General features: G+C 38.1%; 1 protein-coding gene across 1 annotated transcript; it reads left to right on the top strand.

Annotated features, from left to right (window-relative positions):
• The first annotated feature begins 14,201 nt into the window (after positions 1–14,201).
• On the top strand, positions 14,202–20,385 carry LOC311082333 (E3 SUMO-protein ligase KIAA1586-like). Its single transcript, XM_084113096.1, has 4 exons — positions 14,202–14,306; positions 14,693–14,757; positions 15,707–15,773; positions 16,792–20,385. The coding sequence occupies exons 2-4, from the start codon at positions 14,705–14,707 to the stop codon at positions 19,069–19,071; spliced, it is 2,400 nt and encodes a 799-aa protein (XP_083969222.1). The 5' UTR covers positions 14,202–14,306; positions 14,693–14,704; the 3' UTR covers positions 19,072–20,385.
• Positions 20,386–21,787: the final 1,402 nt, after the last annotated feature.

The raw sequence follows: 21,787 nt of genomic DNA, 5'->3' as shown, positions 1-21,787 counted from the left end.
TTAAATATACTGATTCTTAAAGCTACAAAAGTTATTCAGCCAAAAGCAGTGAGTGATTTTCTTTTGTCTTTTGTTCATGACCCCAGTTATTGCAAGCCGTTGCGATATGCAATTATGCATATTGTAATATATACATTTGCAATATTTCGATATATTGTGCAGCCCTAATATTTAAGCCAATCACAAGTTTTATTCTTCAAAATGTATCACTAAGTACAGTACCAGTCAAAAGTTTGGAAACGTTACTATTTTTAATGTTTTTGAAAGAAGTCTCTTATGCTCATCAAGCCTGCAGTAAAAAAACAAAAAAACAAAACAAAAAACAGTAATATTATGAAATATTATTACAATTTAAAATAATGGTTCTCTTTTTTAATATACTTTAAAATGTAATTTATTTTTGTGAAGCAAAAACATTAAAAATAGTAATGTTTCCAAACTTTTGACTGGTACTGTATATGAATAATATACTTTTCATTATATTAATGTCCAAATATTGCTGACCAGATAATGTAATTTATAGGCTGTAAAACTGAATTAATTTCAAATATGAAGACTTGAAGATTTGAACAGAAATATTTGACAGGCCTTCCCGTTTTGGGACACATTCTTGATATAGACAAGGTTTGAACAATATCTGAGTGCACAGGCACCTGCCTGATAAATGTATTTCATTGCCAAGATGTCTTGGGCCAAGACATAACGTTAGCTAATACATTTACTGGAATAGAGCAGTGTAAATATTGCATAGGGCCATCCTAAACCTTACAGTAACAGTATAATACTTATGACACTGACTGATTTCAGTTCAGCAATCAACGACTGTTGTTATGCACTGGGCTAACGTTTGCAGGTTAATTTGCACGTTACAGTTCTGTAATTTTGGCAATGTTCACTGCATATTCCACAAATGAACATAACGGACATGCAATACATTACGTTATCACACCAAGTACTCTCAGTCACTAATGGCCCTTTCAGATAGGACGCGGACCGCGCTATGAAATGAAACCGATATATTTCAATGGCTTGCGCCGCGCGACTCAGACCAAAGCGGAGCTCAGCGAGCTCGCGCGCACGCCGCGGTCAAAGTTTAAAATAGTTCAACTGTTGCCGCTGCGTGGCCAATAAAAACGGTGCATCCAAACAACCGCGGAAATCAAAATGAAAACTCCGCCTACTTTTGCTCTGGCCAGCGTAACGCAAATCAATCTGTATCTGATTCTGAAGGGCTACATTTTTTCTCCATTTAATAAAGAACTATTTCGTCAGAAAGATATTTCTTGTGAAAGAAATACAGTTACAAATTCTTTTTTTTTTTTTCTTTTTTTTTTTTTTTTTATTGCAAGTTAAAACATTGTAGCTTATACAAGGTAAAAGATCAATGTCATATATACACATACAGAAGAGAGAGGAACATACATAACACCCAAAAAAAAAAAAAAGAGAGAAAGAAAAGAAAAGAAAACAACTAAATATAAATATCAATATAGTGAAGTATGCAGGTACATTGGTAAGTTTAAGCAATGAGATATTTTAGTGATATAGATAGAGGCAATTTTAAGAGATCATAATAATTGTGACAGAGTTTGTAGTAAAAGTAGTATTCATACTACTATTAATAATAATAATAATAATAATAATAATAATAATAATTAGAACAAAAATAATAATAGTAGTAGCAATAGTAGTGGTAGTAATGGTAACACTCATATTCATGATAATAATAGTAGGGGTAGTAGTAGTGTCAGTACTGTAATTACAATAATAATACTAATACCATATTTTAGGCCATTCAATACGATCATTATAGATACACATTATTCTCTAGGCCTGGGGGCCACTCTACTACTGCCAGTGAGCACGAACAACAGACCCCCCCAACAAAGACACCTCCCTCAGATTCACCGATCCACCTGGCCCCTCCCACCACCACCATCAGTGACACCCAACCCCAGCAGTTAAGCTTCTATGTTTCGCTGAGTCTTCCTCTGCAGAATATGGTATGGCACCATTACAGGCACCTCCAGACCCGGCTCACCTAGTCTGGTTGTGACCTGACAGGACCAAAGTCCCAATTATTTATTTATTTATTTATTTATTTATTTATTTTTTTTTATTTTTTTTGGTGATCTATGGCTTGGACCCTAGCGTGTACTGGTTAGCTCCCTAGCCAGAGACACCACATCCAGCCCAGATATCCGTCCAACACATTTATTTTGCATATCAGAAGCCTGGAATTGGGGCAAAGGCGGTAAAAATGAGAGGCCAGTAAATCCATGAACTGAGTTACTAATGAATATGCCGACAGGTTGTGCTAGTCATACCCACCGACAGCACCCAGAATAGTCGCCCGACCCAGATTAAAAAAAGAATACAAATGGTTTTATAATATCAATACCAATACCACCATCCCTACTACCACCCCTACCAACAACAATAAATAAATAATAAAAATATGCAGCTTTTACATGTAAAATGAAAAGTATAGCTTATAGAACACAATATAAACCCACACATATATATGTATACACGACTGATGTATTTAATAATACTCAGAGATTATTTAGTATAGAAATAATTTGTAATTATGCATATTGCGATTCCTTATTATTAATCCATTTAGTATACCAAAGATTTGAGTTGAGGCATCGACTACCTAGCTAGTTGTAATCAATATTTAAGGATGAAAGGAGTGGACTGAAAATGTTATAAAATTTGTCTAGATAATTTTTATTTGCTAACGTTTGTTTCTCTTTAATAATATGGTCCCTTAATAGATGTAGCCATTGTGTCGTTGATATTTGGTATTTATTTTTCCAATTGAGTAGTATTGTTTTTTTGGCGATAGCTAGAGATATGAGCAGAGGTTTTGAATGTTCAAAGGGAGGGTTAATTTGAGATGTGTCACCTAAAAGACATAATAATGGGAGTGCAGTAATTGTAATTTTAAAGAAATTCGATAATTTATTAGCGACATCTATCCAGAACTGATGAACTGGTGGGCATAGCCAGAATGCATGAAGGAAAGAGTCTGGTGTATTTACACTGCAGTTAGTACATCTATCGGAAGTTACTAGTCCCATTTTAAACATCTTATGCTGTGTTATGTGTGTTCTGTGTATAATTTTATACTGAATTAACTGGATGTTTATGTTTGTACTTATGATAAAAGTGTTTCTGCAAATTGTTTTCCAGAATTCGTCATTTGTGTTGATATTGAGATCTTTTTCCCATTGTTTAACTGGTGCTACTATTGTTTTAGAGTCTATAGATGATATAAGGGTGTATAATTTACTAAGTGTTTTTGATGAATTACTAATTGTGGTGATATGTTTTAGAATTGGGGGAGGTTGTGCAATGTCTTTGTTTCCAATTGTGGTTTTAATAGAATTCCTGATTTGTAAGTAATAGTAATACTGTTCTTTTCCTAAGTTAAATTTCTGTGTTAGTTCTACAAATGTAGCGAAGGTGTTGCCAGTAAACAGGTGATGTAGATGTGTGATACCTTTTTCTTTCCATTTAATATTGTTAAGCGGAATTTTGTTGATAGTAAAATCAGGATTATGCCATATAGGTGAGTTGATGTGTGGTATCAGTTCATGTTTTGTCAGTGTATTAATTTGCCACCAAGCAGTGAGAGTTGTTTTAATCATTACGTTCTTACAAAGATTGTTCTGTTTGATTTTTTTTGTGACGGATGGGAGGTCAGATATGGTTATTTCTTTGCATTCTGTTTGTTCTAACTCTAGCCATGGGTTTTGGGGATTGTCCCCTTTGATCCATTTGCAAAAGTATTGTAGTTGGGATGCTAAATAATAGTGATGAAAATTTGGTGCTGCTAGACCACCTTGAGCTTTATTTTTTTGAAGTGTTTGTAAACTAATTTTAGGATTCTTTTTTTTCCAGTAGAATTTGTTGATTATTTGATTTAATGATGTAAACCATTTCTTAGTTGGTTGTACCGGAGTCATGGTGAATAGATAAAGAAGTTTTGGTAGAATACACATTTTTACTGTTGCAATACGACCTATAATGGAAAGCGGTAGGTTCATCCATCGAGTTAAATCATCTTCTATCGTTTTCAACAGTGGATTGAAATTGAGGCTAAACAATTCAGAGAGGTTCTGGGATATGTTTATTCCTAAGTATGTAATATTATTAATTTTAAACGGTGTGTCTTGTATGCTCCTGTCATGCAATTTCATGTTCAGGGGTAAAATTGTTGATTTCGTCCAATTTATGGAGTAGTCTGATATGATAGAATATTCATTGATGAGTTTAATTATTTCTGTAAGTGATGTTTTAGGATTTTGTAAAAATAGTAGTATGTCGTCTGCGTATAATGAAATTTTATGATTAGTGTTAATTGATAGAACTCCGATGATTTTATCATTCTGTCTTATTGCAGCAGCAAGAGGTTCTATAAATAAGGCGAAAAGTAGTGGTGATAAGGGGCATCCTTGGCGAGTACCTCGTTGAAGTTGGAATGGTGATGATATTATGCCATTCGTTATAACAGATGCTAGTGGGGTATTATATAGCGTTTTAATCCAGTGAATAAAGCAGTCTCCAAACCCACATTTTTTAAGTGTCATGTAAAGAAAGTGCCAACTGACTTTATCAAAAGCTTTTTCTGCGTCTAATGATACGATTATGGGTTTTTTTTGGTTTTGATTACATAGGTTCATAATGTTGAATAATCGTCTGGTATTATTTGATGACTGGCGTCCTTTGATAAAACCCGTTTGGTCTGGATGGATGAGGGATGATATGACTGATTCGAGTCGTGTAGCCAAAGCTTTACTAATAATTTTTAAGTCAGTATTTAAAAGAGATAATGGGCGATAACTAGAGCATAAAGTTGGATCTTTGTTTGGTTTAAGTAAGACTGAAATTAGTGCTGTGTTCATGTGAGGTGGAATAAAAGAAGTGTTTTTGATTTCTGCCGTCATTCGCAAGAATAATGGTGATATAGTTGACCAGAAATGTTTGTAATATTCTGGTGGGTATCCATCTAAACCTGGGGCTTTATTGTTTGATAGAGATTCAAGAGCTTGTTTATATTCAGTTGCTGATATGGATTCTTCTAATGATTCTCTTTGTGCTGTGGTTAGACTGGGTAAAAATACATTGTTAAGAAATGATTTAGTGTCATTAATTTTTGGTTCTTTTGCATTACTGTATAGATGTTTATAAAATGTACGAAAAGTATCATTGATGTCTTGTAAGGTATGAAGTGTCTTTCCTTCTGGATTATTGATCACCGGGATAAGTGTCTTTTCTCTATTACGTTTGAGTAGATTAGCAAGATATTTACCTGATTTGTCATTATGTTCAAAGTGTGTATGTCTTAGGCATTGTTTTTGGAATTCTATCTTTTTATGTATTATGTCTTTATGTTCATCTTTTGTTTTATTTATTTCCTTTAAGATCTGTTCATTGGGAGTATGAGAGTAAATATTGTGTAATGAATGTATTTTATTTTCTAATTCTTTTTCTCGACTTTGTTCCTTTTTGTATTTATATGTAGAGTATGATATGATCTTTCCTCTTAGTACAACTTTAGCGGTTTCCCAGAGAGTTGCAGCAGATATGTCTGGTGTGTCGTTTGTTTCCATGAAGAATGCCCATTCTTTTTTAAAGTATTCATTAAACTCATTATCTTGAAGTAATGAAGTATTCATCCTCCATCTAAATGACTTTTTAGTATCATTCCTGTTGTTAATAGTTATAGTAATTGGTGCATGGTCAGAAATAATAATAGGGTGTATTGTTGTATTTAAAATGTCAGGGATGAGGGAATTGCTTGTTAGAAAATAATCAATACGTGAATATGATTTATGAACTGCTGAAAAATAACTGTATTCTCTTGAGTTTGGGTTTGTAAGTCTCCAGCTATCGCCAAGACCAAGGTCAGTCATGTATTGTTTAATGGTTTCTGTAGATTGCCATGGTTTAAAGTGTGATGGTGTATTCGATTTGTCTTGAGTTGGATCAATAACTGTATTAAAATCTCCTCCGATTATGATGGCTGATTGGGGAACGTTGGCTATTGAAGAAAAAAAATTATGGAAAAATTGGGGGTCATCTATGTTTGGTCCGTAAATATTAGCAATGGTCAGTATTTTATTGTTAAAGGTTATATTGATAATAACATATCGTCCTTCTGGATCACATATAGTTGATTGATTGATAACTGTTATGTTTTTATTGATTAATATAGCTACACCTCTTTTCTTTGAGTTGTAGGATGCTGAGTATATTTGTGTTAGTTGTGTATTTGTTAATTTCTTGTGTTCTGATTCTGAAAGATGTGTTTCTTGCAATAAACATATATCTGCCTTGAGTTTTTTAATGTGGTTTAAAATTTTGGATCTTTTAGCTGCTGAGTTAATGCCTCGTACATTCCAGCTTACTAGTTTTAGGTGTGACATTCTGTTTTATGATACTACTATATAGTTTTGTTCGATATTTAGTATCTGTACCCTATTATATGATGTGAATATAAAACATACATGCAATACATAATCAATGACAGACAAAAAAATAATGAGAAAAGAAAACATAATGCAACAATGAGAACACTTTTTTTCCAATGAATATACAGTTAACATTTTAAATACATGAAGTAGGTGATTATAACTGATCTTATATTGCGTTCATTGGCGACATGTTTTTTTTTTTTTCTCCGATCTTCCTTTCGCGGTGGATTATAACCAGTACACAGTGTCGTTCCTGTAAAGATGGCCATCAACATATAGTCTGTCTACCGTGAGAACGGCTTTCCTTCCATTTTGGCGAAATTGTTTCATGAATGGAACCAATATTCTCCGTCTGTCCTGAATCTCCCGTGGGAATTGATCGTTAAGTCCAAAGGTAGTTCCACGCAGTTCTTTGCCCTTGCTCTTGACCAGTTCTTTCTGTTTATAATGCTCAAATTTTGCAATGATGGGACGGGGACGTTTAGTGTCGGCGTTTTTGTTGTTAGATCCGAGGCGGTGTACGCGGTGGAAGGTAATATTGTTGACAGTCTCTTTTGGGAGTTTGAGAGAAGAATGCATGAAATCTTTGATCGCTTGTTCCGGGTTATCTTGGATTTGTTCTGGTATACCCGAAAAGATCAGGTTGTCTCGCATGTTGCGGCATTGGATGTCTAATAAGGATTCTTTCAATAGTTTATTTTCGTTTGAGAGACATTCTATTGTTGTTGTGATTTCTGATATTTTTGTTTGCATTTCGTTGTTGGCTTTTTGCAACGACTCTATCTGGGATTGACTGAATTCGAGGCTGGTTTTAAGATCCTTGATATCTTGATGGAGTAGTTCAAGAATTGCCAGTTTATTGTTTATGGATTCTAGAAGACCCACCTCTATTGTTGTAGTGGATTCATCCTGGGACTCTGCTGAGTATTCCCGTCGCGGCTGTTTCTTTTGTGGTTGTGGCATGATGGTCAAATTGTTGAAGTAATGATCTATAAACTTTTCCAAGGTTTCCACGTTGTCTCTTGATCCAGTTCTGGTGTTTAAGTTGATGTAAGTTGTAATAGTAGATAACTGGGAAGCAGATCGGTTTACTTTTGTTTTAGTTGCGTTTAGTTGCGTTCAGGGCGCCGCCATGTTAGATCGCACCCGATGTTTTGCGAGATCGTCACAGGCACATCGTCCTCTCACCTCATTCCCGCAGTACAGTTACAAATTCAAGCATTTTCAAGCATTTTATCCAAAATTCAAGCACTTTTCAAACCTTGAAAACACAACATCAAAATTCAAGCACTTTCAAGGATTTCAAGCACCCGTACGAACCCTGATTGTAAGAACTGATTTTCCTGCTAAGACAAAACTCACCCTGCAATAAAGCCATAAAACGCACCCTGGACAGAAGATAGCAAAGACAGAGCACAGGACATTGTCCTGTCCAAACTTTTCTCCTTCCTTATCTCTGCATCCCCCTCTCCCTCCACCCTTCCTCTCCCCCTGAGTCAAGTCACTAAAAGTTCACTAAGTAGTCTAGATGGGATGTACCCAAAAAGTGAAAGTGAGGAGCATTTATGGGTACAAGTCGGGAACCGGCCTACCTTACATATTTCAAGGGTGCTGAGTCCAAAAAAAACTGGTTCCCAAGCAAAATTTTGAGTTTTTGACCTTCTAATTTGCATATCAAAATGGCTGCCAAATTGCCTATCTTGCTCAGTCGTTGGACCATTTTCCCCTAGTTTTTTTGTAAGTAGGCAATCAAGATGAGGAAATTAAGTTTCTAGATCGATAGTCAAGGGTCAGAGCAAAGATATAATGGAGGCTCACTGCCTTTTTTATGTATATATATATGCAAAATACCAACTTTTAAGGTGAAATTAAGCATTATTTGTGTAATTTTTTTAAGGCCGACATACATATTCAATCAATATCACTCTTAAATGTTCCCAGTGTATATATGATATGTGATGTATTCCATATTATATAATAACTAAGAAAAACACCATTGCAAGTTTTTTTATGCAAATTAAGGCGAGACACTACAGGTGAATAGGGTAACATTTTTAACTAGCAGATATCACCATGAAACTTTCACAGTTGATTACCTACATTAAGATGAGAAACAAAATGTATTGCAAGTTTTCTGTAATGTAATGTTTAAATATGCAAATTAGGCAATATCTAATCAAATATGCACTAATTTGCATAGATTTAAAACAACGAAATCTGAGTATTGGATAAAGCCAGGTTAAAAATTATTTTTTCATTGTGTTCACATAATAGATGGGAAAAAAATTACAGAGGGATTTATGGATATCTACTTTTGTTATCCTGTAAATCAGAAAATACTGTCAATAGCCTTAAAAAAAATGATTTTCGCCATGTTTTTTGGAATAAAATGTTATATAAATCAGGCTAGGAATAATATATTTACAAATCCCTCTGTAAATGTCTTCATAATATAACATTATATAACTATAACTAGGTACAAGTACAAAAGTTTGGTGTATAGGTGCTACTGAAGTGGAGCGTCATCCATGTGGTTTCCTTAGTCTGCTTCCGAAGCCTTCACCGGCCCCAAGCAGGAGGACAGCACCGCCCGTTCCTCGAGGGAGCTGTCTCCCTGCTCAAGGCAAAGCAGCTTGACAGCAGGGAAGTCCATGATGAACCAAAAAAAATTTAAACAAAAACACAAACAAGACGGAAAACAAAAACACCAAAGAATCGACGACGAAAGTTAGGCTTTAATGCTCCAACAGAGTAATCCAAAGAGGTACATCCAAACACAACTACACATAGACGAGACCCAACACGAAACACAAACTGATCTGAACTTAAGTAGTTAGAGCAGGGGTGGGCAACTTCGGTCCTGGAGGGCCACTGTCCTACAGAGTTTAGCTCCAACCCTGAAAAAATCACCTGCCTGTAATTTTCTAGTAATCCTGAGGACCTTGATTAGCTTGTTCAGGTGTGTTTGATTAGGGTTGAAGCTAAACTCTGTAGGACAGTGGCCCTCCAGGACCGAAGTTGCCCACCCCTGAGTTAGAGGATAATGAGACATGAACACCTGAACACAACACACACCTGAACTGAGTAATGAATCAAATTAACAACCATGAAGACAAGCTAACCAAGGTGAAAACACAAACAGAGTCCATGTGGAGAAAACTAAAAATAAACAAAACCAGATAACCCTGAAAGGAATACAGCTTTCATGTATTATGTGCTCTATTTATTGCTTTTTATGGCAAATTTATAAGTAAAAATAATTAAATGATATCATTGTGTTAATTCTTTTTTGCAGTTTTTGTATTATTATTCGATTAAAATGAATGAACTATCTATTAAATATGACATGAATATGAGAACAAGTGAACAAGTTATTTATTTTCATTATACCATATAAAGTTATTATCGTCATTATTTTTTAAGGTGTAAAATAGTTATTTCTACTCTCTGGCACACACAAATTCCGTCATCTTAAGCCGCTCACTCAATTTCATTTCTCTTTTCTCCATAAAGTACATGTGCCATTCACTATAATGAACAAGTGAACTTGTGACCGATTTCAGATGCATCTCAGACGAAACTGCAAAGTAAATGACAAATTATGACCCACAGACAAAACTTCATAATAAAAGTCAGACAAAAACAATAGCTGAAAACCAAAAAGAGCAGAATTAGACTGTGGACCGACTAGACGTTAAAATGTAAGATATTTTTATGGGCTGGCCCCACTCTCATGGAACCAATGAATACTGCTATTTGATAGAAGACTATAGTGGGCCACACATGGTTGCTGCTACTACATACAATGTGGGAGAAAGGGTTTGAGGTTAGAGAAAATATTTTTTGACACATTGTCCCAAATGTCCAAGGCTTCTGAGAGGGGGGCGTAAAACGTCTCGGTTACATATGTAACCCTCGTTCCCTGAGTAGGGAACGGAGACGTTACATCATGACGACGAATGGGGTTTCGCTTAGAAAGCCTCTCATCTTCGAGAAATAAAATGAGCCAATGGCAAAGAAATGCCATGGGTCTGCGGAATTTGCATTGCGTAACTCCGCCTTACCTCATGGGTATATAAGGAAGTATGCTGGCACCATGCAGATATGTTTCTTCGCCGAGGAGCGGCAACGTACACTTTCAGGGTGGAGGGAGACTGCCTTCGGTCCAACCCTTCTTGCAGGAAGGAAAGCACGACACTGATCGGGCATTTTCTGGGGTCTTCTCTGCGAGAAGAGCACCAGGTGACGAAGAGGTTCCACTTCAACGCGTAGGCATGTCTCGTGGACGATGCTCTAGCGGAAGTGATGGTAGCCACTACCGCTGGTGGTTGGGTACTCAAACCTGCCTCATCCCGTCCAGGAGCCACACGTGGAGGTTCCAAAGATCGGGATGAGGGTACCATAGGGTGCACCATCCCTGAGAAAGCAGGTCGTTCCTCAGAGGGATTGGCCAGGGAGGTGCTGTCGCGAGGAGGACTAGTTTGGAGAACCAGGTCCGGTTGTGTCAATGAGGGTGTCAACCAAAATGACCTTCTTCCTGTCCTCCCTGAGCTTGCACAGGGTCTGTGCAAGAAGGCTCACTGGGAGAAATGCATACTTGCAAAGGCCCCGCGGCCAGCTGTGCGCCAGTGTGTCCGTGCCAAGCGTGCCCTCGGTCAGGGAGTAAAACAGGTCGCAATGGAACGAGTTGTGGGAGGCAAACAGGTCTACCTGTGCATCCCCGAACTGATCCCAAATCAGCTGAACTGTCTTTGGATGGAGTCTCCATTCACCAGGGAGAGGCTGAAGCCATGAGAGCACGTGAGCATCTTGAACGGAAGCCTGTGAAGGGATCGGTTCAAGACGTGCAGGTCCAGGATTGGCCGTAACCCACCGGTTTTCTTCGGTACAATGAAGTAAGGGCTGTAGAACCCGGACTTCATTTCGGCTGGAGGGACAATCTCGACTGCACCTTTCGCCAGTAAGGTAGCGACCTCCATGACAGGGGCATTGCCACCCACCATAGTGTAACGGACTCCCCGGAGGCGGGGAGGAGATCGTGCGAACTGAATCGCATAGCCGAGCCTGGTGGTTCTCTCAACCCAGCGGGACAGGTTGGGAAGCTCTAGCCAGGCTCCCAAGAACTGAACCAGCGGGGTCATGGGAACCACAGATGTACCCTCGGTAGGGCAGCGAAGTGGAATGAACGGTCCGGATGTGGGCGGCGTAGCGACCCGGTGTGGGTGCACGTTCATTGCCGCATCCTGACAGAGGAGGCCAGGGAAGGACCAGTGTTCCACGGGGGGCCTGCTCTGATAGAGGTCTGGCGACAGAGGGGGACAAGAGTGGCGAGGCAGAGCGTCGCACACTGCCATCCATGGCCTCTTGGGGCTCGGAGGAAGGGGCATCAGTTCTTAGAAAAAAGATTCTCCCCCGGCCCTCCACCGGGGGAAGGAGTGGTCCTGCTACCAGCTCCTGAGAAGAACTGAGCCCTAACTCCAAGCAGCCCATCTCAGGAGTGCTACTTAGCCTGGCGTTTTGGCCGGCTAAGGGGCGGAGACGGGCGGTGCCGTCCTCCTGCTTGGGGCCGGTGAAGGCTTCGGAAGCAGACTAAGGAAACCACATGGATGACGCTCCACTTCAGTAGCACCTATACACCAAACTTTCCAGTCTTGTACCTAGTTATATTATGAAGCCATTACAGAGGGATTTGTAAATATATTAATCCTAGCCTGATTTATATAACATTTTATTCCAAAAAACATGGCGAAAATCATTTTTTTAAGGCTATTGACAGTATTTTCTGATTTACAGGATAACAAAAGTAGATATCCATAAATCCCTCTGTAATTTTTTTCCCATCTAATATGTGAACACAATGAAAAAATCATTTTTAACCTGGCTTTATCCAATACTCAGATTTCGTTGTTTTAAATATATGCAAATTAGTGCACATTTGATTAGATATTGCCTAATTTGCATATTTAAACATTAAATTACAGAAAACTTGTAATACATTTTTTTTCTCATCTTAATGTAGGTAATCAACTGTGAAAGTTTCATGGTGATATCTGCTAGTTAAAAATGTTACCCTATTCACCTGTAGTGTCTCGCCTTAATTTGCATAAAAAATGAAATCTCAGACAACTTGCAATGGTGTTTTTCTTAGTTATTATGTAATATGGAATACATCACATATCATATATACACTGGGAACATTTAAGAGTGATATTGATTGAATATGTATGTCGGCCTTAAAAAATGACACAAATAATGCTTAATTTCACCTTAAAAGTTGGTATTTTGCATAAATATATACATAAAAAAGGCAGTGAGCCTCCATTATATCTTTGCTCTGACCCTTGACTATCGATCTAGAAACTTAATTTCCTCATCTTGATTGCCTACTTACAAAAAAACTAGGGGAAAATGGTCCAACAACTGAGCAAGATTTAGCGGCCATTTTGATATGCAAATTAGAACTCAAAATTTAGCTTGGGAACCAGTTTTTTTGGACTCAGCACCCTTGAAATATGTAAGGTAGGCCAGTTCCCGACTTGTACCCATAAATGCTCCTCACTTTCACTTTTTGGGTACATCCCATCTAGACTATCACCTCACATTACTGCAGAGACACACAATAAACAACAGGGAGTGAGGGAATGTACAGCTGGGACTATAGAATCTGAAATGTACAATCTAGAATAAAATACTGCATTCTTTGTCGGATAGAAATGCACATTTGTCAGATAAAACACATTTTGAGATAGAATACACTAAAGTAAATTACCCTGCTATTAACAACAATAACATTTGCAAGTTAACTCCTAATTTATGTAAGACACTGATATAGATTTTTCAACAGATTCTTATTGAATTAACATTTAACTAAAGTTAAAATTCATTAGGACTAAACATTTAAATAGAAGAAAGCTTTGTCCTTAATTCATGGAAACAGGATTTAGAGCTCTTTTGTTAAATTATCCTTTTATATTCCCCTAATGAAAAGCTACCATAGTTCTTGGATAGCATCCTGAAGATCCTGAATCCGTAGCGGAAGAAACTTGCACACATAAGAGTTTTTTTGGACACTCCTTGTTTTTTTCTGTTGTATAAAAGGAGTTTCACATTCACAGATGTGTGTTATAGCCAGTGGTTAAATTGGGCCGGGGCTCTCCGGGGCTCAGCCCCGGCACATAAGCCTGCTCCCGAGTCGTCATATACTGACGCTTTGGACATTTCGTCTACATCGAACGCACATGGCACCCTTTAGCGTCAATATGAGACGCACAGAGCTTTGTTCGGTGATGGGTGGGTTTAGGTCTGGAGTAGGGTTAGGGTTAGACCGCTAGGAGGCGCCTTCTGGCCCATATCTATCTGCGTCTCATATTGACGCTGAAGGGTGCCATGTGCGTTCGATGTAGACGCGTCAGTATATGACGACTTGGGATGAGATCGGGCTGCCTGTTTGCAGTCAGTTGCCTACTGGAAATTATGTCACATAAAAATAGATGAAAGTGATGCTTTTGAAAACATATTTCTGATTATAAATGAAAGATTTTTGAAATGGCATGTCTATTTTGTCTCGGCGGAGCTGAGATGAGAACAATCGGAACACGGCCGTATTCTTGATCAGCTGCTTAATCTCGTTGTCAGTCGACAATGATCGCGCACCGCTCCCTAGTTGCACGGGATGTGAAAGGCGCGCGCAAGTTCCAGAACCTTCTACTGCCTTAAAAAAAAAAAAAAAACACCTCACGAGCTGCTGGCCGCCGCCGCAATTTTGTCAAGTTCAGCACAACGTTGGATGTAAAAAAAAGTGCCCTGGCCTTGAATGACAAGGTAAGGAAAATAAGACTTAATCGAAATTAAATAACCAAGACTAGATTGACAATGTGATTTTTCTTAGGAGATGTTTTGAGCATTTTACTTCAGACAGCGGATTATCAGCTAACGTTAGCGTTAACTGCCAAGAGAACTAACTTAACTTGTTACTAGCTAGCCTATTCAAAATAAACTAGCAATCTATTCAGTCAGCATATTTGTGTTTGATCTGTGTGAATTACAGAAATATAAGACTTGCTAGACCTACTTTTAGCTACCAAGCAACCTTTCCATAAGGATAGATTGATCTTATTTTTGTGACTTGTGCATACCTTGATGTGGGGGTGGGGGGTAAGCTCGTGGTTAATGGAAATTAAATCAACCATTTATTCTCCAACTTTCAGAGATAAATTGAAATGAGTGGAGCATATCCACCCAAGAAGAGGAAACTGACCGATTTCTTCAAAAGGTGGGCTGATATTCCAGACATTTTAGCATGACTAACGTTAGCTCTGTAACATGTTGGCAGTAGAGATGGGACGGTATGAAAGTGACCAAAATTATCACAGTTTTCTGTATTATCGTGGTATTTTTTAAAGTGTGTTCAATATGTTCAGAAAGCACTGACAGCCTGTCAGTGACAGGCCTAGACAAGCTGAAATAGTTTCAAAAAGTGTAAATTAACAGTGTTAAATATATTACAAAAATATAGGCAATACAATATGCTTGTAAAAACTATTGAAAACTGGCTGCCGAAACAAACTTGAACCAGAGATGTCTGACCGAGGTCCAGGAAGATTTATTTACAACTCCAACGTGAGGTCAACTATGAAGTTGTATTTGACGTTACATGTGAAGTTGGATGTGGTTCTGAAATATAAGCAAATAATAATGCACATTAATAAGCATCTGACTTACTATGAACATTATTTACCAAAACTATACTAAGAATTACATTTATTTCTCTGTAATAATTAATATAAATGTAACGTATTGCTCAGTAACACAAACTGAGAATAATCTAACATCTCTGGGCTAACCCACGAATTCATCAGTAACGTTAACTGTACAGATCAACGACTAATCTAATGGTAATTTAGCCAGCTAGCTAGCACACCCCTGTCTGTCTGCCTCACTCTCCCGGCGCTGACATTGTTCACTATGATTACACAGCAACCAAACCCGGTCAGCACTTAACTCCGGTGCTATGAACCATCGGGAAACAGACCCAGGCACCTGAGTCAGAACAGCAGCCATTCGTAACGTTACACTTCCGTTAGCGTTACCGGTGTCTACTCAGTAGACTTACCAGATGATTGGAGATGATGCTTCTAGGTTTGTTATACAGGCATGAGTTAAGAATCATCATTAATATTGACATTAAGCATTCTTCCTTTTGTATTTCCCCTCATATGTAGAGTGGAGCCGAAGACTGGTGGACATGGCACTGGACAGGGTGGCAGAAGTGAGGAGACGTGTAAAGAGGTGGAAATAAAATTTTTTTAACAATTAAATTTCATGTCATTAAAGCTACATTGTGTAAGAATTTCTCCCATCTAGCGGTGAAATTGTAGGCCTATATGACAACCAACTGGATTTTACTTTACCCATTCCAAGCGCGTTATAACTCCTACGAGTGCTGTATTATTCCAAGTACGACTTCGTCCGTGAGTGTTCCTTCAAGTGTAATAATAGTTTTACGTTATTTTGGTACCATTTCAGGGCTCGAAATTAACTTTTTTACTTGGTAGCAAGTGATCAACTAAAATCAACAATAATTGTGTTTTTACAGTATAATATGCAAAAGTAAAATTTTCTATAAAAAAATTATCTACCTCTTCCTCTCTCACACACACACATCAGATAATCCTAGATAGATAGATAGATAGATAGATAGATAGATAGATAGATAGATACTCTAATGATCCCGAGGTAACTATCTATCTAACTTGGATAATGCGTCGTGTAGTTCTTAAATTTCAATCTTAATGGTCTTAAAATGTCTTAAAAAGGTCTTAAATTTGACTTACTGAAACCTGCAGAAACCCTGTCTTAGTATCTCCAGCTAGTCTGTGTTACAACTGCACATGACGTGGGCTTTCTGCCAGGGAAATCACGACACATATGATTACGTTTATGTTACAAGGTAGACAATCCTTTTTCATCATTGACGCGAGAAAAAGTATCCTAAATGACGTTCTAGCGTTATGCACAACCATGCTATAGTTAGACAATCAACTATAAACTTTGAATTTACACAAATAGACAGAATTACCTTTTGAGAAGAAAGCAGAATAAGCTTGATAGTGTAGTACATATTATTTTACAGGCTGGAATTGAGCATTAAATATTTGAATATTAAAAAAAATATCAAATGGAATTCGAATGGTATTATAGAGGAAGATTGCCAGCTCTATTATGTAGTGACTGTACCAATATAATTTTGCGCAGAAAATGTTGCAATATTGAACTATATCCATCTCCCCACCTCTATGCTGGACAGGGCAGAGGAGCTGTGGACATGGGGCAGGACACTGGAGCTGTGGACATGGGGCAGGACACTGGAGCTGTGGCCATGGGGCAGGACACTGGAGCTGTGAACATGGGGCAGGACACTGGAGCTGTGGACATGGGGCAGGACACTGGAGCTGTGGACATGGGGCAGGACACTGGAGCTGTGGACATGGGGCAGGACACTGGAGCTGTGGACATGGGGCAGGACACTGGAGCTGTGGACATGGGCCAGGACACTGGAACAGGAGGTAGAGCCTGTCACAACTTGCCAGACTGCTGGAAGGTACACCAGTATGAATACTTCTGTAAGACCCACCCATTTCTTATGGTAAAAGAGAAAAAGTTGGGATGCAAAACATGTAGTGCTGTAAAATCACTCGGAGCAGAGCATAGTGGTAAACTCAGGTACACCTTATCAAGTGAATGGCAAAATTGTCTGGTTGGCCCTTATGGTAACACCACTGCAAAACAAATGAAATCTTTGAGAAAAAAAATTAATGAACATAGTGTTTCCCAAAGTCATAAAATAGCTGAAAGTATACTTAAAAAGCAACAAGACAAAACATTAGAAACAAGTTTTCTCAGAACCGAGTCTGAAATTCTCGAGTCTACTTTCAGTGTGTTTAGAACAGCCTACTATGTAGCAAAGAGCAACCGTCCTTACACCGACCATCCAAAACTCATTGACTTGCAGATGCTTAACGGTGTGAATGTTGGCCGTGTTCTTCATTCAAATGTCACATGTACTGAGATCATTAATTTCATATCCAGTGAGATGAGACGGGCATTGTTGGCCAGCATCAAACAAAGTCGAACAAAGCTAACAGTGATTGTAGATGAGAGTACCTCGTTAAGCAAGAGGTCCTGTCTGATTGTGTACCTCAGAACATCTGTCCATAATTCGGATCCATTGACCTTCTTTTTAGATTTGCTTGAGCTAGAGAGCACCACTTCAGATGGGATTACAGCCGACCTACTTAACTGTCTTCAGAAACATGGTCTTGATGAAGCATTTCTAAAAGAATGCATGGTGGGTTTCTGCTCAGATGGAGCTGCTGTTATGTTGGGCAGAAAGAATGGCGTGTTTGCAAAACTCAAAAGTCAGTTCCCTGGCCTCATTGGTTGGCACTGCTTAAACCATAGATTAGAGTTGTCAGTGTCAGACGCAGTAAAACATTGTACCGAAACCAATCACTTCTCATCATTTCTAGACAAGCTTTACTGCTTGTATAATCAGTCACCAAAGAATGTAAGAGAACTTGAGACTGCTGTAACTGAAGTAGGCAGTTGTCTGAGAAGGATAGGTAGAGTCTTGGGGATAAGGTGGGTGGCGTCATCATTCCGTACAGTTAATGCTGTTTGGACAATGTATGCAGCGCTATACAATCATCTCACAGCTTCAAGTAAAGATCTTAAGAGGAACTCCAATGAGAGGAGTATGTATCAGGGCTTAGCAACAAAGTTAAATTCTGTTGGTTTTGTTAAGAACCTTGGTCTTATGATGGATGCACTCGAAGAACTCAAAGATCTCTCTGAGGCTCTGCAGAACAGAGACATTAGACTGTCTCAGTCAGTGACTCTCATCAAGAGGCAGATCGAGGTTTTTAGTTCAATGAGTAGAGAACCTGAGAGTGGTCATTTCTATAAGAAAGCATGTGACGCAGTGATGGAAGGGTTGTTCAATGGCATAGAATTGCACAGTGACAGAAGCCAGAAAGTCATCGAGCCAGACAAGTTTTATGAAGCTTTGAAAACCAACATGGTGGCAAGAATGGTGACAGAGGAAGAAGAGTCCTTGTTTCAAAAGGTGAACATTCTTAACAACACAACTTGGCCCTCTCCTTTACCTCAAATGTATGGGGAACATGGACTTAGGGAGGTTTGCGATCTTTTTAGTATTGGCTTTACTGGCATGAAGGCAAGCTTTAGGGATTTCAAAAGTGACCCCAGTCAACCCATGACTACACCACTTCTAACACTCAGACATGCAGTTGAAACAGTTGCTGTAAGCAGTGCAGAATGTGAGAGAGGATTTTCAGAAATGAATGCAATTGTTACACCTTTACGTTCCCTGCTGAGAATTGAAAATGTGTCCTCTCTAATGTTTGTTAACATTGTCGGCCCTCCATTAGCATCCTGGGACCCCACTAAATTTGTTAGAAAGTGGGTAGCAAGGAGGAGATCTGCAGAGCACCTGGCGTGTAAGAAAAGGCAGACTAATACTGAGGTGTCTGCATACCAGCCATTATGGGAAGTAATGAAGTTATAGATGAGTTATATATAGTTGATTAATTGAGAAAACAATTTTAAAAAGTCTGATGAAGGACTCGTTTTTATTCAAGGTCTGTGGGTGAGAAATCAAATGTACATTTGTTCACATCCATTCTTTGTTGATGTGACTGGTTTCCAATGAGATGTTCCAGTTTCTGTATTCAGTGTAGCTGATTTCTCATTTGTTGTTGTTTTTACCACCAATTTGATGTTGTTTGTTGTCGTTTTCCACCAATGCAATAACTGTGAACTGGACTTTGCATCGCTGCAGCACACACCATTATACAATTTTTTCCTGGTTACTAATGATTCTTTGCCTCATATACATTTTTTTTTCTTGTTTGTTATTTGTCCATGTGCCCTGTTTACAAAATATGCTATTGTTGATCTCACTTAATTCGTCTATTATTCATATTTTCCACCAATGCAATAACTGTGAACTGGACTTTGCATCGCTGCAGCACACACCATTATACAAATTTTTCCTGGTTACTAATGATTCTTTGCCTCATATAAATGTTTTTTTTCTTGTTTGTTATTTGTCCATGTGCCCTGTTTACAAAATATGCTATTGTTGATCTCACTTAATTCGTCTATTATTCATATTTTCCACCAATGCAATAACTGTGAACTGGACTTTGCATCGCTGCAGCACACACCATTATACAAATTTTTCCTGGTTACTAATGATTCTTTGCCTCATATACATTTTTTTTTCTTGTTTGTTATTTGTCCATGTGCCCTGTTTACAAAATATGCTATTGTTGATCTCACTTAATTCGTCTATTATTCATATTTTCCACCAATGCAATAACTGTGAACTGGACTTTGCATCGCTGCAGCACACACCATTATACAAATTTTTCCTGGTTACTAATGATTCTTTGCCTCATATACATTTTTTTTTCTTGTTTGTTATTTGTCCATGTGCCCTGTTTACAAAATATGCTATTGTTGATCTCACTTAATTCGTCTATTATTCATATTTTCCACCAATGCAATAACTGTGAACTGGACTTTGCATCGCTGCAGCACACACCATTATACACATTTTTCCTGGTTACTAATGATTCTTTGCCTCATATACAATTTTTTTTTTCTTGTTTGTTATTTGTCCATGTGCCCTGTTTACTAAATATGCTATTGTTGATCTCTTGCACTCCATGAAATTGCACTGTCGATTGATGCTGTGATGTAATCTCGTTGACAATAAATTATTATTATTATTATTAGTTTCAAAGGGATAGTTCACCCCAAAATGAAAATTCTGTCATAATTTACTCACTCTCAAGTTGTTCGAGTTTTTTTCTTCTGCTGAACACAAAAGAAGATTGAAGAGTGAAGAATGTTGGTAGTTAAACAGTCGACGGTAGCCATTGACTTCCATATTATTTTTTCCTACTATGGAGGTCAATGGCTACCATCAACTGTCTAGTTCCCAACATTCTTCACTCTTCAATCTTCTTTTGTGTTCAGCAGAAGAAAAAAACTCAAACAACTTGAGAGTGAGTAAATTATGACAGAATTTTCATTTTTGGGTGAACTATCCCTTTAATTGTAGTATCTGCATTGTTGGCAAGATAGCAAGTATATTGCTGTTCACATTGTTTTAAAGCACTTCAAAATATTAAATACAAAACATTAACATGGTTAAAACTTGTGTGTTTTTTTTTTTGTTTTTTTTTACTTGCTCAACTGCTTAGTTGCCACCCCTCAGAGGCCTCTTTAATGAAGGGGAGGTATTGTTTCTTTATTACCAGATCAACTCAGGAGGTAATTTATTCAATTTTGGAGAAATTGATGAAAAGGTTTAGTAGATGGATATGGTTAATCTTTATTTACAGAAAACAAATTATACTGTATCTGATAGTCTGGAAAATACAGTTACCCCATAAATCCTGTGTAGAATTTGTGGGAACAGTTTGGTTGGAAAGTTGGTTAGACCCATAGGATGTGAAAATTCATCTCAAGTCATCTTTATTTCTATAGCGCTTCATACAACTTAATATTACGACAAACTTAACAGGTAGAATGCAAAGGTTTGCAATTTTATTGCTGCCAATATTATATATATATATAATTAAATGAAAAGTCTAAAAAGCCAGGGGTGTCTAAAGTGCCATTTAATGGTTTATTTTTCAAAAAAAAATTCCCGGGGGGGCATACCCCCGGACCCCCCTAGGGACAGAGCCCCCCCACATAATGAATCCCAATTTAACCCCTGGTTATAGCTGTATAGGAACACGTACTGATGTACAGTCACAACACACTCTTGTTGGTGTGAAATGACTAATGTATGTGTTGTGTGTGTATAACAGTGGTGTGACTCACTACAGCAGCAGCATCTCACCTTTTCCCGCACTGTGTTCCTGAGACTGCTGTTTAAATACACATAAATAATTATTATTAGTCAAAGTATGTTATTAATGATCCATAAATGCGTATAACTGTATAAATGTGTGTGAGAGAATCTTACGTGGGCACTGAGCGTTTACGTTAACGAATTGAGGGAGGTCCTGGCTTGAATGGGGACTGATAATGTCTGTAATCCACTGCTGATACTGTGAGACGCGGGTGTAAACACTGGGCAAGATGTTTGGACTACATTTATAACTCCCGCTGTTGATGCCAGACTGAACACACTTTGAACAGTGTTGACTCATCATAGTCCCCCTGCAGACGAGAAGAGGTTGTGTTTTCAGTCACATGTTTAA

The sequence above is a fragment of the Abramis brama genome, assembly GCF_963993115.1.
Source record: "Abramis brama genome assembly, chromosome: 4".
NCBI lineage: Eukaryota > Metazoa > Chordata > Actinopteri > Cypriniformes > Leuciscidae > Abramis > Abramis brama.
The sequence above is the reverse complement of the archived record's forward strand: the minus strand, read 5'-3'. Positions and strand labels throughout refer to the sequence as shown.